The sequence below is a fragment of the Bombus terrestris genome, chromosome 8 (assembly GCF_910591885.1).
Source record: "Bombus terrestris chromosome 8, iyBomTerr1.2, whole genome shotgun sequence".
In the NCBI taxonomy this organism is placed as follows: domain Eukaryota; kingdom Metazoa; phylum Arthropoda; class Insecta; order Hymenoptera; family Apidae; genus Bombus; species Bombus terrestris.
Window position 1 is genome coordinate 4,302,882 of NC_063276.1, and position 27,056 is coordinate 4,329,937.

The following is a 27,056-nucleotide window of genomic DNA, read 5'->3' on the forward strand; positions in this document are numbered from 1 at the left end:
AGCGCGTTGACCGTTAGATGCCACTATAGTTGTTTTCTCACGCGTGTTCGATCAATATATGATACATATTTTATTTTATAAAGTTACTGAATTACAATGGAGTCCCTTCAAGAAATTTGTCAATACTTAAATCCGAATACGCGACTAGACTTAAAAGCTGTTGCATTGGAAAATGTCCTCAGTGAGTAGTTATGATCAAAAAGTGTCAATGTTTGTGATCCTAACCTCTTATTTTTATTAATTTTCATAATAATCTTTGAATATCAGGCGTAACTGGAACCACAGAAGGACGAGAGCTGCTATTAAAACTTCCAGATTTATTGACGCAATTAATTGCGTTGACACAAGAGTCTTCTGCGGCAATCTCCAAAGATGCAGCTCTGGCTTTAATAAACATAACTGCAGATGAAGCAGGAGCCAGTGCATTTCTGTTGATATCAGAAACTCAACCAGAGGATGGAAAATATAATTACAATCTAATACATGTTTGTATTAGGTAAACACATTATTAACAAAACCAAATAACACTCCTCTTTTTTTCTTTCATCGTTTCCTTTCCATGGTAGTTGTATAATGGACAAAGAAAGCATCTTGGCAGATCCATGCTGCATGATCCTTTCCAATATGACCAGACCACAGCACTTGGTTGATAGAGTTATAGCACTTATTGAAACGAGCGGTTATACTTGGGACTCTATAGTGGCAGCATTTACTGCAAAGCATTATAACAATTCTGGAGCCAACCTTCATTATTTAGGCCCAGTTTTCAGTAATCTCAGTCAGTCTCCACATGTAAGAAGGTGATCATTAATTAATCTTTTATAATTTATATCTAATCGCTAATTAATATGTTTATAAATTATAATTCATCAAATTGCGAATTTACTGTCCATAGGTATTTAATGGACAAAGAACGCAGTGTCATCCAGAGACTACTTCCTTTTACAGAATATGCAGGCAGCTTAGTGAGACGCGGTGGAATTGCTGGCACTTTAAAAAACTGTTGCTTTGACGTACAAAATCATGAATGGTTATTAAGTCCTGAAGTGGATATTTTGTCATACCTTCTATTGCCATTGGCTGGGCCAGAAGAGTTTGATGATGAAGACAATGATAAATTACCAACTAGTCTGCAATATTTGTCAGAGACGAAACAGAGAGAGCCAGACTTGGATATCAGGTGCAGAAACGTGTCTATGAAATCAATAATATTTTTAAATGGAAATTGTTATTTTTCTTTTGTGTTTTAGGATCATATTACTAGAAGCCTTAGCTCAACTTTGTGCAACGAGGAAAGGCAGGGAAATATTGAGAACACAAAATACATATATAATACTCAGAGAGTATCATAAATGGGAACAGGATAAGAATGCGTTGTTAACCTGTGAGAATGTTGTAGATATTTTGATCAGGTACGAATTTTTTGCTCCTATTTTACGATCTTATATCTTTTCCAATTTCCTTTTTAAATTGTAATTCTTAGCGAATATTTCTTAAATTTTAGGACAGAAGAGGAAATAGGCTTGGATAATCTGAAAGACATAGAAGTTCCCTCGGAGTACACAGAAAAATTCCATAAAATGGATCAAGATTTTATTAATAGTACATGAAGAAATATCTGTGCAGCAATATGAATTGCCTCATATTTCATACACATTACACGAGAAATGTACATATTATAATAAAACGATAATTTACCTCGACTCGAGGAGAGGAGAGACGAGGCTGCGCGTGGTATTGCACTGTTCCCTTGCTTCGTTTGTTAAACTATCTTTAGTCAAGTTATCAGGTCCTGTGTAGCAACAGAGGATTGACAAACATACAAACTAATAATTGATCATATTCAACCAAAAATCTTACAAACAGATCTATACTAAACTGGATCAGCTATCATTGCGAATTATTTTCACGCATACATTAAACAGCAGTCAAAAAGATGAATAAAAAAATTGTTTAAATCTCAATAGATACTTTGATCTATAAATAATTGTCAAGAATGCAAAAATAAAGAAAAAAAAATTTTACAAGTGATAATGCAGGTACTTGCAAGATATTCGTACACGTTATCATGAATGACGATATTGAATATTTTCCTTTTTTATAATGTCTGTAGTGCGAACAGTAAATCGCTAATTTTAGCATGCTCGACTCAGAGCCACTTTTGCTGAGATCAAGTCTCGCGGAAACGAGAATATGGTACCGTTATTAAATATACACGCGCTATAATATCAATATATACGTAGACATGACATTCCCGTGATTTTTCATGCCAATTAGCTTGAATCAACTAAATAGTAATTGAATATCAAAAACGCGAGTTCAAGGTATTTCTTTAGTAAAAGACAAATAATATTCTAAAAGTAAAAATAGAAACTATTATCGCTGGAGCGTTTATGCCGTCGTAAAAAATAGTTCGATATCTTTTACGTATTTCTTCCTAGACGTTCTCTTTGAAGTATTTATTTCGGTATATACACCTCTTTGCTAAATGGTGTCTTTTTTTAATAAAAAATAAAAAAATAGCTATATATGTATATTTATGTATATTTATGTATATTTATGTATAATATCTACTAAATCTGATCGGAAATTCATCCTCAAGAATAGACATTTTTATATTTTTCGATATCAAGTTGTAACATGACGATTGATTAATGATTTATACTTTATTTAATTTTAAAAAGAATGCGCATATAAATGTTAAAAATTAAAATTATACGCGAAAAAGAAATTTCTCTGCTTTGATATTATCTCTACAAAAAAAAAAAGAAAACAATTATCAAAAAAGAATTTAGAAAATTGCTAGGACAAATTTATATCTTTTAATCTTTTCGGTACCTTATTTTTTACTTAAGGTCATGTAAATGTCATTACTGTATAATTTGACGCATTAATTTAATTTACAATCATCCTGTGATATAACTATATTTTCTAATCCTTATAATTTTCCAATCAGATCAAGTAGAGGGTGTAATTTTATCAAGGAAAAAAAGGATCTTCATGGTAAATATCCTAAACCAGCCTCCAGACTAATGGAACTCTTGACGCTGGAAGCGTTACTGGTTCGCCTGCTGATTCTACTCGATTCAGCGCCGAAGATGGCCGCGATTTCCGCGCTTTTCTTGATCGAAAGGGCTTCGTGATGCGCTCCAGATCGACTGGAACAATGGGAAAGGCATTTCTTGTCTCTGTCAGCGCCACCGACGTACACTAAACGGCCCTGTGTGTCTCTAGCACTAACGACTAGCACCTTCTCGCTGTCTGAAGACTGTTGAGACTTTCGTCCTGGATTGAACAGGTCGTAATCTAGGGCGAAGTTGTTCGAACTACCGTAGCTTGACGATGACTGCTTCTGGAAACGAATAAAAACAATAAGAAGCCTCATTCATCGTATTATAATCAACTAAAATTTCTTCTTTTATAATCAAACAAACATTTTTTCTAATAGTTGAAATGGACCGATGAACCGTTCATTCCTCTCATCTTAACAATTCTCTATAAAAGATCAAGAAATACAAGAGATTAGAGAATGGGTTGATAAAACAATCAACAATTTAGGAAACGATTATTTTACTACCTACGTTAATTTACCAATCAATGCTGATACACACGTTGCCACAAACTCACAACTATAGGCAGAATTCACTGTAGCGCTACCGACAGGTTTTTGCGAATATCTCGGAAACTAAGCAAAACCACCGTATGAAAAAGTTGTTCAAAATATCGATTTCTACAACATATCCAAAAATAATCGAAATCGGAGATGGGGTAACTTTCCTACAGTTCGATTTAATTTAACTTGATTAATATTACTCTGTATCGTTAATGTTATTGAAACTGTTTAAGCGTTCTAGAGAACGAGAAAAACGCATATTTAATGAAACAATCGAATGAAAGGATAGCTTCGATATAAAATTACTGAAGAATATATCGAATTTTAGAAGTGTCCTATGAAGTTCAAAAATGTTCTACAGGGTGGTTGGTAACTGGTGGTACAAGCGGAAAGGGGCTGATTCTACGTGAAAAAAGAAGTCGAAAATATAGAATAAAAATTTTTCGTTTGAGGCTTTGTTTTCGAGAAAATCGACAAGTGAGATCCGTTATAACGAGACGTGATAAAGTACACGCGTACCGAACGAAAATTCAAAGTCGATTTTCTCGAAAACAAAGCCTCAAACGAAAAATTTTTATTCTATATTTTCGACTTCTTTTTTCGCATAGAATCACCTCCTTTCCGCTTGTACCACCAGTTACCAACCACCCTGTATAATCGTATACAACTCAAAAACTGAAGTACATGGTACGCGTTTTCATCAGATGTATTTTACTTATTGCAATGTGTATAGATTCATCTCCTGAAATACGAACATTTACAACTTACCCTGTATAGGAATTAGGATATTTACGTTTCGAATTACCTTGAGTACATCCAAACCTTGGGAGGGCGTTCGACATCTGCCGGTCTTGACCGCTCGAGCTTTGTCCGGGCTTCCGGCTCGGCTGAGGGTGCCTTCAGAGGGCACGATGCCTCTCTGCCTTAGCTGCTCCAGTATCGTCGGCCGGATCGGCTGCCGAGCACAGTAACACTTATTGCTTTCAGAGCAGCTGTCAGTGTCACAAGCACATACCACCGTGTTTGGAGGAACGTGAGGCTGCGTCGGGATCCTCCTCGACAACGAGCAGTAGCATTTGTCCGCTGACACGCAGGTGCACGACTCCGAATCGTAGCTACACTCGCTGCAACTCACATAACCGCTGCTGCTCCTGTTCGCTGCCGCTCCTGCGCTTTTGTTTAGTCTTCTGCCTGAACAGCAATATTATCGGGTTTTAGTAAAACCTATTTTACAGTGGGTACAAAAAAAAAAAAAAAAAAAAGGAGAAACATATTTGAACACCATTGCCTTATTTTACATACTAATTAATTATGTTTAAGTACATTAAGTTTCGTATCATTTTTTAGTATTTTCATACGACTACACAAATTTTCTGCCCTATAAACGAAATATATGTACATTTCCGATCATCTGCCAAAGAAACGTTTGGAACAAAAGTTAGTCAACTTGCAGTGCGCCATACATTTCGATATTAAAAGTTTCCAATAAATGTTTAATTCCATAAAAAGTTAAGGTCGCCTTGAAATTTTTAATATTTTTGTTCAAAGCATTTCTTTGGCAGATTATCGGAATTGTCTGAAAAATGCTGAATCTTAAACGATACATCGTGTAAACGTATACGTTGTTTCAGAAAGTTTTACACCTTCGGATACATCAGTTTTGTATCATATTAGTGTCAGATAAGAAATTAGAAATATTAAGACGATGCTGAAATATATTACAACACTTACAAGTGTCGCTATCTTCAGAAGTAGTATGGCAGGCGCCATTTTTACTCGTCCTCCACGAAGATCTTCTCTTGCCCAATTTATTAGCCAATACACGATTCCTATGATTGTTCCTGGCGTCGCAAGAAGAGCTACTACCGAAACTATCGTTCAGTCTTCTCGCAGGGAAGATCACGGAAGTGAATTCCGTCGGTCCACCCTTCAACCTCGACACAGACCTTTTGATAGCCCTGCCAAGTAAGCAGGTTCGTCGACTGGATCGTCTTCGTTGCGGCCTTCGACGCCTCCTCATTATGCTCGCTGATCTCTGATATAGCTCATCCTGTGTCAGTGTGGCGGCCAATTTTAACAAGAACTCTTTGTACAGGGGTTTCAAGTCGTTGAATGACATCCCTTCAGGATCTAAAGAAATCGAATAACACAGTAATAGAATGTGATAATAGAAGAGGCATTTAATATGAAATAGAAAAGCATTTCATATTAACCTATTAAGGACTAGGCACAGTGAAATAGTACACAGCGTGTAAAAGTTAACTAAAAAACGAAACTTATATGTATAAAAGAAAAAGAATACATATAATATTATTAACATAAAAGTAAGAGGAAGTGCTATAATAATATTAGTATAATAATATACGTTTCTTCCTCGTCATCGTTTCTATTTTATTCCCCTACAATTTATAAAAAAAATGCAATTCATAAAAAACTAATATGGTCAGCTATAATTCTGCATCTTCAAAGCTTCTTGAAATTAATCAAACAATAGTAAATCTTCAATTTTGAAGCTTTCTCGATTAATACTTACCGATAATAGCAGCCAAGATGTCGTCGACACTAGTCAGACCCTCTTGATTCCTAAACTCATCAAAAAGTTCGGTGAATCCCAAAGGAGTGCCACCTTTGATACTATTAGGTCTCCTAGCGCTTCCAGGATTCAAAAAGCTTCCTCTCCTGGGCAACTCGACTCTGGTCATCAAATCTCCTCTATCCACGTCTATATCACTCTGAGATCTCTTCAATCTAGTCTCCTCGAGAGCCTTCGTAGCATCCTCAGACCTGCTAACAGGTGGTTCACTTCCAGCTCTGCTTCTCTTCCTGACTCTTGGCTGATTATGCTCTATCAAATTCAAATTCGACGTGGAATCGCTCAGTTGCTTCTTCAAAGGTTTATCCATGGTAACCACTCTGCTCACTCGTCTTCCAGGTATGATCTTCTCTTGGTCCCTGGATCTTTTCCGTTCCACTGACACAGAATCCCCACGACTCTCCTGGCTCAACTGATAAATCTCGTTATTATTATCTCGTCTACCGAAGAATATATCTTCTTGCGAACTCTTTATCTTCCCTGGTCCCAGTTTGCTACCTCTGCCACTGTAAATTTCTTCCTGGGCAAGACTGTATATTTTGTCAACATCTTTAAAGTGTTCCTCGTAGAGCCTCTCTTTGCTGTTTCTCTTCAAAGCTCGTTCGTACAATGCATTTTCTTCGCTCTTGCAGTCTGGTCTTTCGATCCTGTCATAGATTATAACGTCTGACCTCGCAGAGTGTGTTTCTTGATCCTTAGACGCGTCTCTCGAGGACGCGGGATTATTCAGGTCATAGGAACCATGAGATTTTTCGTACATTCTTTCCTTCGCGTCATCTGCTTCTTTAATCGGAGTTTCTTGTGCCGGACTCTCGACTTTCCCCGCTTTTCCAATTATCGGATGCTTCTCGTATTTGTTATAGACTGTTTCATAGAATCCATTGGCCCCTATGTCGTAAATCTTGTTCGCAGAATTATTCGAGTTTTCTACTTCGATCTTTTCAGGAGCGTTTAATTCTTGTTTAATTCCGAACGTTTTATTTTTCGAATTTTCGCGTTCCTCTTTCTTGGAAACTTTCGAGTCGAAGTTCGTCTGAATAGAACTGAAGCTCTGGACCACTGGATCGATCTTTTCTTTCGGACTAGCCTCTTTTCTTCTTCCTCGAGCCTCCAAAACGTCTTCTGCTTTGATATCAGAATTTTTCTTCTTTCTTCTAGGAGCTTTTTGTAAACCAGATGATTTTTCAGTTTCCTCCTCCGTTACCGAGCTGGACACGGAGGTCTTCTTCGTTCTTGGAGGTCTCACAGGGTGTTGAGGAGTCGATCTGATAGCTTCCGATTGTAATATGTTCATTCTGGTGCTGAGCCTGCTGCTTGGACTAGGTTCTCTGGCGCTGGAGGCTACCGAGGCTATGCTCATGCAACCAACGCCGTTCGTGTGCCTTGGCCGACGTCGATTCGCGTCCAAATCAGCGAGTAGAGATCTGTAGAGGGTCGCTGCAGCAGCCACTGCATCCTCTTCCGTTTCACACACGAACGCGTGACATTCTAGTAACCTGGTCGCCCCTGGTCGTCGCATTACTACTGCAAATATCGGTGAATAGTGGTCTGATGTCGTTTTCAGGCCACGCATTGTTCTGAAACACGTGTGTTTTAAATTTAGTTGTAATTTCGTAAATCGTTGTAAACCTACTTTCGTAGTTCTACTTGGACTTTTGTTTGAATGAAGCATAACGCTAATTAAAAAATATCAACTATTCCAAAAATACGCTTCAAAAACGTAGAATAATGTAGAGTAATTAAAAAGCAATCATTTTTTATATTTATATCCATCATCGTAATTAATCATTATTTATGTGTATTCGAACGATTATCTAGAATATCTGAAAACCTAAAGTGATTACCTGAAATACTTAAAAGTCTAAAATAATTACCTAGAACATCCAGAAAGCCAGATTGATTATCTAAAATATATAAAAATTTTAGACGATTATCCGAAACACCGCAAGATATAAAATTTGGCTATCCAAAACACCTAAAATCCTAAAATGATTATCTGAAAATTCCTGAAATACCTAAAAATTCAGTATGTTCCTGTAAAGTACTGGAAAACATAATACCGAGATACCTAAAACTCTAAAATGATTAATCTGAAATATCCACATCCTGGACAAAGTTTCTCAAACCAAAGTTTCCCTGAAATCAACCGAATAAACCTTTTCAAAGTAATTTTTGCAATCCAAGCGTGAACTGAAAATTAATTACAGGTAGCCACAACGCCATTAATTTCACCTGATGGCGCTTTCCATCGCCATGCTCACCTGTACAAGTCTGCGTGCTTCTCTTCGCTTGTCTGGCTCTGTTCGTGATCGCCGACCAACGGCAAGAAAGCGTGATGCAGCTCTCCCGATGGCATGCGTTTATTGCGAAGCCTCAGTGCACTCCACACGGCGATCCTGCGGAAGGGGTTGTTCTTCTCGCAGGTGTCAGAAGTGCGGAAAGTCAACCCTCGTCTGGAGACTTCGAGTTCCGCCCGCACAGAACATTGGATTCTTTCCAGAAGCTGACGTAGGGGTTCTTGGAGGCCTCGAACGCTTGCCACGCGACCTCCCACAGGTGCTGCGCCCATATATTTCACCTGGAACGATAATTTGATGGTCATTTAATGGCCATTTAATGGCCACTTAAGCCCCTTTTTCATAGTGCACCAAATTACAAGAAATACAATAGAATGTGATTCATCGATACATCGTTATAGTACTCCAAATTAGGAAATATCGAAGAGCATCAAGTTCGTGGCAAGCACCTCGCTTTTTACCGACATCACCAGGACGAGAAAGAGATAACATCTACTAGAAGCACAAGGAGGCGCCATGAACGACAGGATAATGAAAGTTCACCAAGATGCAAGTACGGTGTAAATTACGTAGATTAATCGATGGTGAGCCGTTATCAGGAGTTTTCATCGGCCATTAGCACCAACTACGACCAGTGTAAAACGTTTCACGATGCGCGCGAAACACGTTTCCATTAAAAGCGAAACGTAAAGTATCGGTTATCTTCACGCTTAGAATACTTACTAAACCTTATCTCCTTATCTTCTATGAACGAAACGAAAAGTATATTGCCTGTCATAAGCGTGAAACCATTTTCTCCATTTTTATACAAGTACTTGGTATGGGATAATAACAGATAGGATAAGTCCGGTTAGAAATATCTAGAAGTGAGCAGCCAAACTGAAAGTTCCTATTACAATTTCTTTTTGTCGCGAGTTCGATTATTGAGTCAACTTGTCCAATTCCACTTTTTTGTATAATTTGGATGTCGTGCTGGTTTTGCAATTATGAAACGAAGATAAACGATTCTCTACTTTTTTCTTACGTTCTAACGAGTTTCTTTTTTCCACTGAACGTAATTTACCCTTTTTTTTAGGAAAGGAAAGGCTAACTTGTTTCTTAATATAATTTCAAACTTTGTGTCAACATGTAAAATATTTTTAATACAATATATAAAGTTGAAAGTTTCTCTGAGGTTTCGTAATTATGAGACGCAGCGTGTTTTCATTGGAAGAACGTCAAAACACGAGATAAAGTGCCATTTTTATAAAAATTCCTGTCTTTCGTGTCTTCTAAGGAATGGATATTTATTTCATGAAGATATAGACTGTAGTGGCTCTTAATGAAGAAGTTATTTCTAAACGCAATTATGCGATTATAATCGAGGCAGTAAAATGATGAATTCTTATCCTGTTCTGGAAGAGACAACAACGTGACATATTCTTTTATCGTTCTACGAGTCTTCGTTCGCCATCCTCCGATGTAATGACGAGGCTGATTTGCATATGGGGACACATATTTGCGGATGATGGACAATAGTCGATATGGTAATGGATTATATTTGAACGTCACACGACGAAAGAAATTGAGATACCTTGACATTTTTACGGTTTATAAAATACGTAAAAGAATATATTGAATGTACCAAGGTCGAGTATGTACATAATTTCCAGTGAATATGCATATAAATTCTACGAATTATTTGCAGTAAATTAATAGTATTAATAATATTTTTAATGAGACACGATTTTCATGATTGTATTGGTCAAGTTTGAAAATATTCTGAAAATTTATGTAATTTAATAGAAATATATATTTATCCAAAAAATATTAATAACTATCTTGAATGTATAATCTTCGTAAAATTAATATTATTATCATTATCAGATATTTTGTCATATATTTCAAAATTTTAGAATTCCATAATTGAAAAGTTAAATAATCAATTTAATGTTAGCAATGCAGTCCTACAATTAGTTGTAGAATTAATTATGCATCTCTTTTGCACCCCATTGTACATTTGGAAAATGATCCTTTGCTCGATTCTGTATAAAATTTCATAGATCTGTGTTAATGAAATTTCAGAATGTTTCACGTAAATGATATACGTGTATTCATGAAAGTTTCTACAAGTGTTCTACAAGTGTTCGAATACGTTTTTCACGAGACGCTGTATGAGTTCTTCTTGCATCCCTTTTTCAAATTTCTCAGGAACCTACTTACCCATTTTCTTTATCGTCCCATCGCAGCTTCAGAGCAGCTATCTTTCATAAAACGTGCTCTTCATCCGCACATATTGGACGGTTAAGATCTGATAAGTATAAAAGCTCATAAATTCGAAGTGTGGATGAAATTCTACAGGTCTTAAGATCGTATCTCTATGGGCGTCGAGGCAATGATCTGAAGTTGTTGCTGACCTCGACGAAGGCATCATCGAGGATGGCGCAACGAAACGATGCGGAAGAGGGAGGCCATAAAAGCGGGGCAATAAGAAAAATCCGCATACCGATCCGCGGCAACGAAGGGGAATTTTTCAATGCTCCAAATAGTCAGGAGCAAGCCCCGTCACGCTTCGCGAATCGTGAACGGAATGAAAGTGATGATTAAAAATCGCTGGGACCACGGCCGCTCGAGGAAAGTCATGCAATTTGTCTTTAAGAATGACTTAGGGTACTTATCGAGAGACTGCGGACTTTTTAGTATTTATGAAAAATTTGAAGATGCGTAAATGCAAATGGATGTATATAACGCGCGAAAATATATGAAATATCCAAAGTATGGTACCTTTTACAATATTTAACAGATAAAACAATTTTTTATCCAAATACTAATTACGTAATTACGTTCGGGGGAATATGATTTTGCATTTTTACCACCGGACCGACATGACTGGAAAAAACAAATTTTACTTTGTGTGTTTTATATTATATTTTTGCATCTTTATATTTTATATTATCGAAGTTTCATATTTTATCTCCCCTTTTGGATTTGTATGTTATCGAAGTGTAGACGTCGATAGAATATAATTAATAAAAGTATAGAGAATAAGGATAGGAGAGGTAGAGTAGAATCTCGATTATCCAAGGTGATGTGGACCGAGCCGATCTCGGACAGTCGAAAACTGGGATAATACGGAATAATCTATTAACTTTCCTAAATTATAAATTTCATAAATTATAAAATCGTAAAATCGTAGAAAACTTTTGATAGTACGATGTTGAACACGTATTTAGGTTTAATTAATTATTTAAACGGTTGAAAGTTTTTTTAACTACTTTCACAATACTTGACTATTTATACTTTCGTACTCTTCGCGTTAAAGTTTCGAAAAAAAATGAAGTTACCGTAAAGTTCAGAGCACCTCTGATAGTACAGCACTTCGGTTAAACGGGACTCGAACAATCGAGATTCCACTGTACATTCTAACTCTTGTAATTGTCAAGTTTAAGTACGAGAAATGTTAAGCTTGCTGATTGAAAAGTAGACCATAAGCGTAAATCAAACGTAATCAATATGTAATAAATGTAAGTGGAAGTACCTATTAGGCCCTAACTTGGAGAGGACGAACTATGAAAAATAAAAAAAGAAAGAAAGTCGTGTATCATTCTGTTGAATTGAAGAAAATATAATATATCGTTCAATTTCTACACCAATTATATTTCATACTGCAGCTATATACTTCAAATTAGGCTTTTCCCAGGAGAAATCAAATTTTAAAAAAGATTATGGCACGATATCATGCGATGGAACTTGAAATCGAACGGAAATAATGTTTCCATAGTACGAACAATCCTCATCGGCATATTTTCCACCGTTCCCTAGACATCAAGAACGATATTCGCCTCCTACTCGATGAAAATTGCGCTCGACCGTGTCGCATAATTAGTAGTACGCAATATTAAGTGTTACGACGTTCTTAATCTCTGCCAGCACGTTTCGTTCTACTCTCATTCAACTAAATATTATTTAATACACGCGTGTATGGAAGCATCAGATAGCAAAGATATTTAATTCGACATTAAACAAAAATATTCGAAAAATATTCTTCATAATCATCCACCTAAATTCATACTTAACTAGAAATAACACTAGATCATATTCCAGTTGAGCACAAAACTGCAAAAATTCTATTTTTATTACCCTTTTTCTACCTTTTTATTTTTTTTTTGCTTCTCCTCGTCTTCGAACGAGCAAGCAGTTCACCAGACCAATTATACGTCGATCTCGATTTTATTTCTATTCGTAAATGTATCAGATAAATTCGTTGATTTTTGTACACGAACGAATTGTCGAGTAAGTCAGGATTATATAAAATGATTAGAACATTTTTTATTTTAAACTCGTTTGACGTTTGAATATTTCATTCTTTCTTATATTCTCGTATTTCCCATATTTGGACTACGAGTATTTATGCAGATTCATATTTTTGCAGATATAATTAAAAAAAAAAAGAAACTCAGGCAAAATATAACTTTATAATTTTAAATATTTTTGCATATTACGTGCACTTTTGGATTTTCAAGTTCCTCGTAAATGCATAAAAATCCCCAGTCTATTCGTATGTTCTGCTAATATTTCTTCTAAAAAAAATGCAATGAAATTAAACGAGAAAAGCAATATGGAAAGACAGCGAGGCGTTTTCGTGCAACGTCCGTAAAAGTCCGAGGTTTTCGTAGCGAAATATGAAATACGCGGTCGGTGCGTGTTTCGAGGCGATTTTCAGGCCGCGAAGTAGGTGAATCCTTGGCCAAGGCGCGAACAGCTGCGAACTCGTCTCGAGAGTGGAACGAATGGCCGTTCCCCGAGATTTTTCTGTGCACGGGGGCAGGGACGCGGCGACGCGGCCGTACGATCGAATTAACATAAGTGAAAATCCTCTTTTTCTTCGTGATCCCGTCTAATTGCAGTGAAATCTTTGTTGCGCGGATCCGCGCTGCATTCGACTCTACGACAACTAATTTCGATCGAATTGACTTCGTTCTCGTATCTCGACGAATGAATATACAAACGATGGAAGAAATTCGAACGATGGAAGAATTTTCTGACCAACTCTAGTTTGACAATGAAAGGAAAGCAATGTCTTCTAACGACATTTGAAACGACAAGTGCATTAACACATTTGTACTGTGATATTTTCTATCTTTAATAAAAGAAACTTTAACAGTAAAAGCAGAAAGAAATGTCTTTTAATAATATTGGAATGTAAGTCGAGTATTTAATAATATTAAGTTAAGTGCATTGAAACTTACGCTGTAATATTTCATTACAAAGACCACAATTGCTACAGTTAAAATTACGATATTGCATCTTTAATGTAAGAAAAATTCTTTCAGAAGAAAGATTCTATTATAAACGCCACTGTATGCATACTTTCGAGATCAATACACTACTAGCAGTGATACCAACGATGAGTTTGATTAATGAGTGTACCAACAATGAGCGATAATATCGTTCTACAGGTTCACGAGAGTAGAGAAAAGTGTTTGGTGGCACGAAAACGACGAAGAACCACGGAGGAAAGTAATCGATATATTTACCGGTAAAATCGCGGCGGCGCATTCTCCAGGTGTTTCGCTTTCGGCTTCCACGGAAGCGAACATCGCCTCGATCCTCGCCTGCACGGCGCTGTTCACCCTTCTCTGTTCGTCCACCCCCATGTCCTCCAGACGATTCGAGTTCATGGTTGATACCGCGCCATACCAACCGCCAATGTTCGATCCGTAGATCGACCTGAATCAATAAGTTTCATTGTAGCCTTTTAGGAATCTTTTTATAAAATTTGTATTGTCTTGCGAAATGAATGAAGAGATGTATAGTTTGTTATTTGAGTTTGGTACAGTACTTTTTTACTGGCTTGTATTAAAAATTGTAAAGCGAGTCAAAACAATTTATCAAGTTGTATTAAAAATTCTAAAACGAGTCTCGATTGAATTACTAACTGAAAATCATACCTCGAATCTTCGAACAGGGCATCGATGCGAGCCTTGCTTCTGAGGGAGCATTCCGATGCGGGACCAGCCAACCGGAAGCCATCCTCGTAACAGGACATTCCCACGCAAGACATATTCGGCTCTAGATCTAAACTAGAGCACGATCCACGTCTGTATCTCTTTTAAGCTCCCTGGAGCTTTTCTCTTCGTCGTGTTTTCATCGAGCGACGTCATTCGTTCTGGAACAATTCAACCATCCTTATGAAGAATATCTAGTCTCGATCGTTTTCTAAATATGTATGTGCGATCTCCTTTCATAATTTTATCGATTAATTATACCAATGAAATAGTAATTATTTTATATCAAACAGCAATTCTTATAACTAGACTGCGGATATTTATGCCAACTTAAATTTTTATAAATGCAAGTAAAGAGATAGAATCTGAAAATAAGTAGAGAGATTTGTTTCACTCGTTAAATATTGTAACGACCAATGGCATACTTTCGATATTTTATATATTTTTCTATATTATATACACTCTGTGTAAATTCTCCCATGGACGTATAAAAATAAATAATAAAAATAAAGCAGAAACTAGTCTACTTATTTCAGAAATCTGCTCTCTAAAAGTCTAATTAATATTAAGTATTATAGAAATATTAAGTATTATGTAAACGTAAAAAGGTTAAATATAAAGTCAATGTAAAAATCGTGTTTTATTTCATGGAAACACCATCTCTCCTATCGATCAATGCATCTTCACTTAATTGTGTTAATTCATGGAAGTACAGACACCACACATATCCACGTAAATTATTATATATTTAACAATATGTGTCTTAACGCGTTCAAAACATATACATAGAGATTTTACTGTATTTTACATTTAAGAGATTTGTGTAGACTTTTGTGACTGTATTTATAGACCTGTTTAATTACACGGTATCGCTATTGAAAAATCAACCACGTAACATCTGTATCGAACCTAAGCATAAACAATGAACGCCTCAAAAATTTGTTCAAAAACACTGGCAGTTAACAAAGTTCGAAAGATTGGAAAGAGGTGAGATCTGGACAGGATCTCACCTCGTTTCCACGGACCCTTGCTGCCAGTCCGCAGTCTGCGTTAAATTTATTCGAGAATACGTATCACGTCGGATAATGGCAATTAAAACTGTAATTGCAAGACGGGACTGGATGAAGAACGATCGACAGACACCGTTTCGAATCTGGGCTCGAGTAAAAGTGGCGGGCAGCTCGTAATTTCACCCTTTAAGGCGGTACTTTTAATCAAGGCTATCGACTGTATCCTTTTCAAACATGTAGCGTGAAACGTGCTTGTTGGAACAGAGATTGTGAGACATTTATGATCGGTTATCCATCTTAACAAGTATCTCTGGATCGTAAATAGCTAGGACAAGCTTTATCGGGTTACTTGTTTTTGACTTACTTAATCACCTAACATTTTACATTTTAAATGATAAACATCATCAATGAAGAATATTCATTATAATTTATATAAAATTCTACGAGCGTTGATTTAAGTTTTGGGGACATTAACAAAGAGCAGAAATTTATGAAATATTCAAAGCTCTAATTAAAGTTCCATATCGTAAGTCGCATTCATAAAACATGAAATTGCATAAACATCATCAGCCTAATTAACCTAATAATATCGTTCCTACGAGCATTTCTCAGCCTATAATTCCCGACAAACATTTCGTGTATATCATCGAAAAGATTTACTGTCCCATAACTATGTCAGATGAATCATTGTTTGCCTATAGTTCGTGTCTGCTCGCAAAACATAATAACTGGAACGTTTTTGCTATTGTTGCATCAGCGAATTCCAGCGAAATTTTCACACTCGTGGCGCCGCGCCGTCACTCATTTACAAGCTCGCCAATCACACGAAGAATATGGTTCTCCAAGTGGCAAGAAGGGATTGCATTTCGCGAAAGATCGCATTGTTCACCGCGGTAGAAATCGCGGGTGCGCGGCACTCGATACCCACTCGTGTAGAATTATCGCGTGCATGCCATCGGCATACCGCCGCTCGATTTTCAACGCGAGGCTCGTCGCGTTTCTTTTAATACGTTGACTGTTGCGCAGTTCCAAAATTTCAATTCTTTTTTTCTTTTCTATACCTAACTATTAAATTTCCAATCCATCGTCCGCAGATATCATCCTTTTTCTATAAAACCAAACATCTATTGCAATCCCTCCTTACTCGATATTCAATTCTTTTCGAAACAAAAAGTGTATTCAAATTTCTACCCAATTTCTCGTAGAATTAAAATGGTTTACTGCAGTCCTCAGCCATTGCACGCCCAACTCATAGTCCCAAAATTTCAATTCCTTTTTTCGTAGAAATATCCAATTTATTGCCAAATTTCATCGTTCTCCATACAATAAAAGAATTCGTTTAATCCGCCACTCAATTCTCACTTACGTAAAACCTAATATATCATTGCAAAACTTTATCACCGATTGTATATAAAAATTGATCCACTCGACATTTGGATATTGATATCCTCGAAAACGTTAGCGATGTCGTCACGATTAGTGATTAACGCTACTCTTTATTATTCCACTTGAAACCTGTATAAGTGGTCTAATGGAAGAGAAAGGAATAAAGAATAACCGATAAAAGAATATCTGATGCGAACCATATAAAATTCTGTCGAAAATAAGTCGAAGGTACAGAATATCCGTTGGTAATTATAATTTCTAATTTTACGTCGTATTCTGCTGGGAAACGAAGCAGCGTGAAATCTTTTACAGTTAGCCGGATCGAGGGACTTTTCAGAAAGGCGTCTGTCGGCTCGCGTATTATGGAGAATAACTGTCGCTGACACGTACACGTAAACGGAGCCCATCTGTTCACGTGTTCACCGTTGCACGCCGAGGTCGTGACGAAACTGATTATCGAAAATTGGACGATTACCGATCCGACCAGCTAATTACGGCAACGGGAACGAATCGATTTCGAGATGATCATGGTTGGAATCCTGGTCATAGATTTTCAATTGAACTTTCAATTCGATTACTTGTTCGTTCGAATTATGGACTAATATGAAATTTTGATTTAGTAACACAATAATACCGATGGCAAATTTCTTTCAAAATTTGCTTTAACGATTTAGTTTCTATCCTATGTATGTGCTGATAAATAATTTTTGTATAAATATATTTCTGTGTTGGAAAATCTTACGTATGAGTTTCGTTTATGAATATCATGAAAATTTCGTTTAAATCCTAGCGATTTTTAATTTATGCTCTTCGTTTGAATATTTGTTATCACGTACATACTATGAAATCAGGAAAGTCGATTGATAAAATTCTAAGGCTGAAAGACGGATTGGTTAGAAGGATAATACGATTTATTATGTTTATTAATTTATTTTAAAACGTATTGTTTTTTTTTATTTAAAAATAAAATTAATCTAATTGACAAGATGTAGTCGTAAAGTTAACGCTTCGTGAACACGAGAAACAGATTTCGTTCAATTTTATGGACCACTATTTTGTTTCTGGTGCCTTTACAAAATGGAATCTTGTTGAATGCTTCATTAAGTTAAGGCACGGTCAATTAACGACAATTAAGGCACGCGTTTAATTTTTGCTCAAGATGAATAACGAGGGTAAATTTTACAACTAGACTCGATTCACAGTTATACGTCTCTCTGATCTTTGACCGTATCAATTAAATATTCCTATTTTCGTTTCGGCTAAACCTCGTTGGACAAGATTCTACTTCGATTTCAAATCGTTGGAAGGAAAGAGTCCGAATTATATCCACTGCAGTGCCGTAGGATTTGAAAGTTACTGGATACAAATGAAAGTTTGCCAAAATCTAAAAAGCTTGACGTTGCGAATATTAAAAGATTCAAACATTTGAAACACAATTTTAATTTAAAATATCTAATATTTGAAGTATTCAAAAAATCAACATATTCAAAATTTAATGATTCGAGGGAGAAGGTTTATATTAATTAAGAAATTCTTATTCAGGATCTCTATCGAAATATTTGTTCTACTCTGCTATTAATCTTTCTAAGCCACTAGTTTTCTTGGTTTGCCAGTTTCCATTAATTTACAGCCAATTACAAGGTAAACCAATTGTTGGACGTTTAGGCGACTGTCAGCGCTACGGATGACGAAGGATCCTCGTTCGCCGCGTCGAAGGCAACGGTATTAAGGTCGACAAACAGATTACAGCATCACGTGTCGACGAATCGCGTGGAGAAGCTAACATGCGCGGCCGGATTTAAAGCGTGTGTGGATCGTTCAACTTGCAATTACCAAGTTCACGGTTCGTTTACCAGCCGAGTTCGGTCTAATGGGAATCGAATAAACGAACGGAAGTAACCGGACGCACGAAACTGTTCGCGTGCCAGGGAAAATCGTATCGGAGTCGTCTCTTCGCGGTAGAAGTGCCAATTTCGGATAGATAAATAAAATCTAGGTAGAAGAAAGTACAATTTAAGCAACCGTTCGAATCTTAGATAATGAAAGAAGATATCTGCTTAAAATCGAGGAGGCAGATGATATTTGTAATTCTAATTCTAATTCGTTATTTGCATTTCTAATTCTATGATATATGAGGGGCAAGATAGAAAGATAGTTTTAAATGGTTGAAAAGTATTCATAATCTGACATACTACTTGCTTTAAACAAGTTCAAACCTGTTATTAAATAACCTTGGTTTCTCCATGTCAGAAAATTATCAGCAAATGTGAACTCTAATCAGCCTAATAGATAATGAGAATGAGTAAAAGTAGGGTATTAAGATGATTGAAAAGTACAATTTTAATATCATAATGTCTACTTCAAACAAGTTCAAACCAATGATTAAACAGTCTCGTGTCGGATACAAGAAAGTGTAAATAACAGAAAGCTACGATATCTAAAAAATAACTAAATCAAAAATAAATGGAGGACACAGTACCCCACCATAATATCCCAGAGTCAGAGATCCATCGACGCTTCTGTAGAACGTGATCTCGAATATGCAACAAACTATCAAAATTCATTCACTTACTTTCCAATCGCTCCACGATCTCAATTTCGCCCAAAAATCCTCAAACAGAGTCTCCTAAACAAAAGTTTTCTAAAGTTTCTCGAAAAACACCAGCGCACCACCGCCACGAATCCCATATTATCGTATAGATCACTTAGATCGTATAGATCCACGGTTCCCCGGACTCCTCCATCTTCTTTGTATCGATACCACAATATGAGATGAAATGTAAGAAACACTTGTTCGATTTCAAATTTCACAAATTTTCAGCAGATAATCGATCGTCGTAACAGAGGACAATCGATTCTTGTAATTTCACAAATATTCAAATGGATAATCCAATTGGCGTAATTCCACAAATTTTCGATAGATCATCGACTGTCGCAATGAACAATCGATTTTTGTAATTTCACAAATTTTCAATGGATGATCAGCTGTTATAATTGCACAGATTTTCAATAGACAATCGACTGCTCAGCAAGAAATATTAAAAAACCGACGTTTTTCACACGAAAAGAACGTTGCCGTTGACGATCGACCTTGGCCACGAGTCGATCCGGATGACCGTCGACGTGAAACTGCCGGGGATGTTCCGCAGGAGAGACTCGAGTTCTCTAGCCAGTGAGTCGGCTCCTCCACGCTGGAGCGAGGAGAAGGAGGAAGAACAGGAGGAGCAGGAGGATAAAGATCGACGGAGAGAGCCTTTCTGCTGCTCCACGGGAAGGGTGAATGTCTGGTCGCGGCTTTTTACCGGAAATCTTGTGCGTCGTGCCTCGCCTGACACGTACGCATCATTGCGATTAATTGGTCCAATATCGATATCTATTTCTCGTGAGTTTGACGTTCGTGGCTAGGGTAAGAGATGAGACGTGTTGTTGTGACCGATTTTCGACGAAAATCTAACGATTTTGGGCTTTTCACAAAGATTTGGAATATTTGAAGAAATATTAGCTTTTGAATTTTTAATGGAGATTTGGTACTTTATCATTTTTCTCGGAGCATAGACGATTTAGAATATCTTAGAAAATTAGTTTTTTAAGAAATGTTAGTTTTTGTTCGATTCTTAAGGAAAATTTGTCACTACTGGCCTTTTTGAGAAAACAGGAACAGTTTGGAATATATTAGAGAATTATTTTTTGGAGAAATTTTGCACTTTTTGGGGAAGTGGATAGTTTGGAAGATGTGGAGAGATAATTTTCTTCTTGCTTATTTTGCTTGTTGAGGAGAATTACACACTTCAATATTTTGAGGCATAATTCAATGACTTGAACTATTGATTTTCCTTTTAAAAGATATTAACGAGGAAAATATTAATTTTTAACAGTAGGAAATATTAATAAGAAAAATGCCAATCTTTTCTCGATCGTGAGAAATACCAATTAATTAAAGATATTTTGTGTTTCTTTATTATTATTAATTTTATTATTAATTAGTATTGATTTTTCCAACAACATCTTTTACGAAATTTACTTCATTCCTGTTTCTTTTCGTTCCTTTTCCACTATAACTATCATACGGAATATTCTTCAAAAAGAGACAGGAAAAGTAGGACACACGAGAATACCAATTTCGAAATTTCAAAGATCACGATTAAACGTTTCCACGTACTCGATGAGTACTTTTGTGGAACAAAAGGTACTGGAAAACTACAATAGACTACTGGTAATGATAGTTTATTTAAACTCCTGCGCTTTAGCAAGCCGAAGAAATTCAACAGTAGGAAAGTAGGTCGAAAACTAGTTACGTATATTACGCTAATTACGGTGCATTTAATGTGGTAACCATCATTCAGGGAAGACCGAAAGTATCGAGGAACTGAAAAACGTTCCTGTCTCTTATTACCATTATAATACTAAATTGAAACATTTACATCGAAGTTGAATTACAGAAGAAAACCAAACCCCATTGTCTCTCACAGCAGGAACACATGTGATTACTATCGAAGAAATTTCGAGACGTTTTCTAACGAACAATTTCCCTCGAGAAAATAACAGACACTCTTAACTCTTTCGACTTTTGTGGGCCGAAAATAATTATTCTAAAGAATACAGCGAATATTTTCTAAAAAGAATATTTTCTATTCTGATAATGATCTGTTAATTAAAATGTCTATCAATTAAACTGTTTAATAATCAAAATGTTAAAAATTTAGTTTCAATAAATTTCAATTAGTATCTAATTACAATTTTCACAAAATCCAAAAATTCTAGCCCTAAAATCCTCCACTCAACTAAACGTCAGTCATCAGAAACCATGCCATTTCATCCGGTCAAAATAAAGTCCAAACAGTTGACCTGAGATTAGCATATAGAAAGCAATCCAAAATTGTTAATCCATTAACATCGTCCCCAAATTCATCTCTATAAATTTAAAAAGACAGCTCATAAACCAAAATGTTTAACCAAGATCAGACTACCAAACAACTATAACGAGATTTACTCTGAATATATACAGCAGCGGACGGAAGAAAGTTTAATAAAAGCCAGCATAATTTTACAAAATATGTTTAAATCTGCAATACAAGTCACTATTTATTAATATATGCATATATAAAACTAAATTCCAGAATAGGCGACTATCAGCAAAACGGTAAAAAATATCTAATATAAAAATTACTATACGAGCATATACACGAATAAATTCCAGGATAAGTGACTGTCAACGACATCGTGAAAAATATCTAATACAAAAGTTATTAACATATCACTACACATTTTTATACACTTATGGAAAATTTGACAAAATTCCTATAAAGACAGATATGTCGCAAAAGAAACAACAGGTTTGTAATAAAGCAACTAGAAACTAGAAACAGTGAGAAGCGTTCGACCTATACCAAATATCAACATATTTATAATACCATTAGAGTATCATTATACTTATAATAATACTTTTAGTAGTACTTTTGATAATAATACTTTTCACTGGCATCGTATATCTAGTGACCAACATCTTTATTCTGTCCGGGAAAGGACGCGTGGGGTCAAGGAAACACATGGAGCAACGAGAACACGAAGAAAGAAAGGAGGAGGTGGAGGAGGAGCCTTACGGGAGAAGCTGAGGAGCAGTCTGGATTCTCTGGTTTCCGTCGCTGGTCCTCGTCGGCGTGGTAACGCGGTAACCGATAACGGTACCTTGCTTCGACGGCGTTCACCAATGTGAGAGTACTGTTATTCCAACGATGCAGTTGCCCTCTCTGTTCCACCATAGACTAGTTGGTCTTATTTGTCCTGCTCCTTCACTGACCGGCGAGCGTGAAGCAACACGGATGGTTGTTAGTCGTTCTTTGGCCTTCGACAGGAACGTTGTTGACGGAGGAATGCTAGAAAATTAAGTATGGAGTAGATTAAATTGATAAGGAGAATATTTTGGGAATATGTAAAAGTAAATGGTAATTTTCTCGAATACCAAGTAGACGAGATTTTAGTAGTGGCAATGAAAGAGATTTTTTGAGAAAAATGGGGAGCAGGAGATTGGGTTCTACGTAAGTGACTATTAAATGAAATTTCTAATTAAAAAAATTAGATGTGGGGTTGAATAGATTATATCGATAACGAGAATATATTGGGAATATGTAATAGTAAATGGTAATTTTGTGGGTATCAAGTAGACGAGGTTTAGCAGTGATAATGAGACAGCAGTAACAAAAGGGTTTACATATTCGGCTATTAAATGAAAATTTTAATTTTAAGAGAAAGGATGAAATTTGTTCTTACAATTAGTCGCTCTTAGACTTCAACGAGATCATTGTCGTTAAAATAAAGGATATTTACAGAACAATTATATTAACAATTATATTAATTATATTAGAAATAAAACAATTATATTAACTTTTATTTCTTTAATAATAGATGCAGCACATGGACGAAACATGGCCATTTTTGTTCATCTTTCTTATTTCGAACAACTTTGATAGTCATACAACTTAAAAAGTTTAGTTTCCTGAAAATGGGTAATATAGCTATGAAATCTTAATAAAAAAATCATTTTTTGAACGGCGAAGAGGGTATAAAAATACATGTGTAAGTTCATAATCGATTAAAGAACAGTTTTGGTAATATGGAATTCGATTATTCAATTTTAAAATTGTTTATGTATATCTTGAAATAACATTTATAAAAACAGCTGCAAATTGCAAGATCGACATATTCTATAATACATTCGCGCTTTCTAAAGATTTAATTTATATTTCGAACGATGAAAGGGATCTATCAGAAAAATCGACGACAAAAATCTAGGAGAAAAATGCATCCAGTTATGTTTCCATAAAAAAATATTTTCCCACACGAATCTTTCGTTTCTTTTCATCCTGAACTTGATATTCAAGCTGTGTATGCCTAGATGGATCGCATTAGACACGCTTATTCTTATGTAATAATCACTAATGTGATCGCTCATACACGATGGGATCAAAGTTCATCTTGAAATAAGGTGGACTTGGAAATAGTAATTTTAACGGTACAAGAACGCTGTAAAGTACCCCTGTTTATAGGTATATTCCCTGTCCATCCATTTGCATATTTTAGTTTCTTGTTTACGATCCTCGTATCTGATCGCCTTTTTCTCCATTATGGCGACATTATCGCGGCGAAAGTAATCGTTTGAACGATAAACGCGCTCTCAGCAAATTCTTCTGCTTTCAACCGACAATTATTCCACGAATTTAGCTTGAGCCCTCCCTTTTTTCAATTCCAATTTTTGAGACATAATCCCTTGACACAGGCAACAATTTACATTGCTTTATCAATGATTTATTTATTCTAGATATTAAGGTAAACAATTATTCACTAGCCCTTGAATTAGTAAATTTATATTTCGGATACTGCCTATGCTTCCAATTATATGTATTCATAAACAATCATAATTTGGAAAGCTGTCAACATTAGTAGGTTTATAAAAAATGAAAAACGACATTATAATTAAAATTATTTTCGTAGTAATTGAGAATTATTTCTTTCTTATTCGTAAAAAAAGAATTGTTTCGTTTTCATTCTAAAGATAATTAGAGAAAAGAGAGCATTGTTAATAATTAAATAATAATTAAGTAATATGCATTTATAGGAAAAGTAAAATTCCAAACAGGAGTAAAATACACGTAATATACAAAAATATGAAAAAATATGCAAAATTATGCAAAATTATGTAAAATTATTCCACCACATACAAAGATATACAAAAATATACCGAAATATATAGAAATACAAGAAAGTATGCGGAACATTCAAAGTATAGCACTCGCTATAACATTTAATTGATGAAATAAATCTCTGCTTATAATTGATTATATTTGCTTAATTCGGTTTATAAAAATATGGATAGTTTCGGCGAAAAAGAAAAAACTGGACACTTCTTTACGATTTATTCGAAAGGAACGTAAAACTTGGAGGGGGGGGGGGCAATGGCTGTTAAAAGCTGCAAGAACCGATATTGACAGCAAAAAGTGATTGCACCTACTCTTCAGGTTCTCGGAAGACAGGCGAAGTTCCTCCTTTCCCATGTTTGCGGTTGCTTTGATTAATACATGCCGGCAATTTTACAATAATGTCCAGTTATTTTATGCATTGTACCATTATACGACTACGTAGGTATCGTTTCATTAACGACAGCTGGTGGATACCGCTTTGAAGCGGAAGTTATCGTGGCCGCTGATTTTTCATCGACTCGCTTTCGCAGCTGTCGCTGCCTCCTATTTCTTTTTTCAATCGCCGGTTATGCAACGTTTTTATACAAATATCCAAGTTCATAAATATATCCAGTGGTATTTGCTAATTATCTCTAGCATCGTTGTTTTCTCTATAGTCATATCGTTTAACCATATTTTCACATTGATACTTCAATTATTTGCATTGCTTTCTTTCGAAGTTTTCGATGTTTTTGCATTTCTGGTTATTGCAGATTTTTGCACAAATATCAAAGTTTATAAATATCCTTTGATCTTCGAAAATGATCTCTAGCACTGCTATTTGCTCGGTAATTACACCATTCAATCATATTTTCACATTGGTTTCATAATTGGTTCTATTATCTCCTTCCGAAGGCGACAACTGGACGCTGAAACTGTGTTTCAGTGATAATCGCTCTTCAATTATATCCTTCTGCAAAAGTGGAGCGAAATACAATTGGAATTCCTGGAAGAAAATGGCTGACCGTTAGTCCTTAATGCCATTTGATGTCAGACATATATTTCCCAATATAGCGAACACAACAATATTTATTGCATTCATTGGTGTTGTCGATTTTATTTATTGTACTAATATTGCAATCGATGCTTTGAAGAAAAATAAATATTGAGGACAATAGTTACGCCGAAATCCTAATCTAACATTCTAACTAATAACCCTAACATGAAATCTATATTTTTTAGCGTTTCTCATTTCTTGCGTCTAGGATTCGCGGCAAAAGGATCCACAAATATTCTGTAACATATTCCAGAATTTTGTTAACACATTTACATGCCATTAAATAAGAAAAATAGTACAAAAATGAATAATCTGAATTTTCATTGTAACAACCCTCCCTTTTGACATACCAGGTTGAAATTTGACGTTTCCTTATGATAAGCTATCAAACGATTCGTCATACTTTTTGATCATTCGATTATTATATTTGACATAGAGCTATAAAATTATAAAAGATAAGTTTACAATGCGCAATTGATAATTTGTCAATTGACCAACATTATTATTTATCAAATTGTTCTACAAGAAGGCCTTTGTCGTTTCTACCTTAAAACGAAACTAAAATCCCCAACTTATCAACTTTAATCTAATTAATTTAATTCGCGTCATGCATCGGTCGTTTCTTTCTCATTCCTATTCAAAACCGGATACATTATCCACTTACAAGTTCCCCGTTTATAATACAGACCTCTTTTAAAAGTTTCCTTTGTGCTGTTCTCCGCTTGTTTCCTCTTGATCCAGTCGCGAGCATGCGTGATGCAATTACACAGTCTGCTTCGTACGAAAAGGAACGCGCGATTGTCAACGACTGAGAAACGCGTGGACAATTGGAGGTAATACTGGAATTTATCGTACCTCGTCTTTTAACCTTCGTGTTTCTTTCGGATTCGCTGACCTAGACGATTGAAAGTGTAATTTGCTTTGGAGGTCTCTTTTAATCTTTCATCTGCCACATTTGTAGAGGAAAATCTCTCGTGCGAACCGAAGTGCCTGCATGTAGTTTGGTCTTGCCTTTCTTTAGAAATTAAAAATCTTTCACTTGCCGAAATTCTTGCGTTCTTAGAAATAATTAGCATAAATGAGATTTTTAAAAGAATCAAATGGTCATTTGAATTTGTAAAAATAACTCGATCATAATTTAGATTCAAAAAAAAAAAAAAAAAAAAAAATTAATAAAGTAATTATTACATTTTCCATTTCGTAATAATTTGCATTTTCAAACTTGATCGTGATAGTGTACGGTTTTCAAGTATTCAAAGTTTTCAAAGTATTTAATATCCTTATTAAATGTATCCAGAAACCTTTTGAAGTATCTCTTTTTTATTTTCTATTTCAATACAATAATTTCCCTGAATATTTTACCATTTTTGGAATTTCTCAGAAAATATTTACATTAGCATCGTTTCTTGCAAATATCCCTGTACCTCTAAAGTACCAATA

At 35.6% G+C, this 27,056-nt stretch overlaps 2 protein-coding genes across 3 annotated transcripts; one reads left to right on the forward strand and one right to left on the reverse strand.

Annotated features, from left to right (window-relative positions):
- Positions 1 to 19: 19 nt before the first annotated feature.
- Positions 20 to 1,720, forward strand: LOC100642729 (protein HGH1 homolog). The gene is made up of 6 exons (XM_003397236.4): positions 20 to 181; positions 268 to 496; positions 567 to 800; positions 896 to 1,180; positions 1,251 to 1,412; positions 1,505 to 1,720. Exons 1-6 carry the CDS (start codon positions 97 to 99, stop codon positions 1,608 to 1,610), a joined length of 1,101 nt encoding a protein of 366 aa, XP_003397284.1. The 5' UTR covers positions 20 to 96; the 3' UTR covers positions 1,611 to 1,720.
- Positions 1,572 to 25,414, reverse strand: LOC100642847. Of its 2 annotated transcripts, none has more exons than XM_048408210.1 (9): positions 24,892 to 25,414; positions 22,572 to 22,759; positions 14,434 to 14,651; positions 14,020 to 14,212; positions 8,468 to 8,784; positions 6,147 to 7,783; positions 5,345 to 5,743; positions 4,419 to 4,804; positions 1,572 to 3,352 (listed from the first exon to the last, which is right to left on the reverse strand). In XM_048408210.1, exons 3-9 carry the CDS (start codon positions 14,544 to 14,546, stop codon positions 2,999 to 3,001), a joined length of 3,399 nt encoding a protein of 1,132 aa, XP_048264167.1. In that variant the 5' UTR covers positions 14,547 to 14,651; positions 22,572 to 22,759; positions 24,892 to 25,414; the 3' UTR covers positions 1,572 to 2,998. The 2 variants fall into 2 exon arrangements, with proteins under 2 accessions (XP_048264167.1, XP_012166503.1); XM_012311113.3 differs by having other exon boundaries at positions 19,459 to 22,759.
- Positions 25,415 to 27,056: the final 1,642 nt, after the last annotated feature.

Coding starts and splice junctions, on each gene's coding strand:
- LOC100642729 (XM_003397236.4), top strand. CDS start 97: ATGGAGTCCCTTCAAGAAATTTGTCAATACTTAAATCCGAATACGCGA. Junction 801..895: donor CAGTCTCCACATGTAAGAAG/GTGATCATTAAT, acceptor TACTGTCCATAG/GTATTTAATGGACAAAGAAC. Junction 1,181..1,250: donor GAGCCAGACTTGGATATCAG/GTGCAGAAACGT, acceptor TTTGTGTTTTAG/GATCATATTACTAGAAGCCT.
- LOC100642847 (XM_048408210.1), bottom strand. CDS start 14,546: ATGTCTTGCGTGGGAATGTCCTGTTACGAGGATGGCTTCCGGTTGGCT. Junction 8,785..14,019: donor GCGCCGCCGCGATTTTACCG/GTAAATATATCG, acceptor TTATCGTTCCAG/GTGAAATATATGGGCGCAGC. Junction 3,353..4,418: donor AAGGTTTGGATGTACTCAAG/GTAATTCGAAAC, acceptor ATTCGTTTCCAG/AAGCAGTCATCGTCAAGCTA.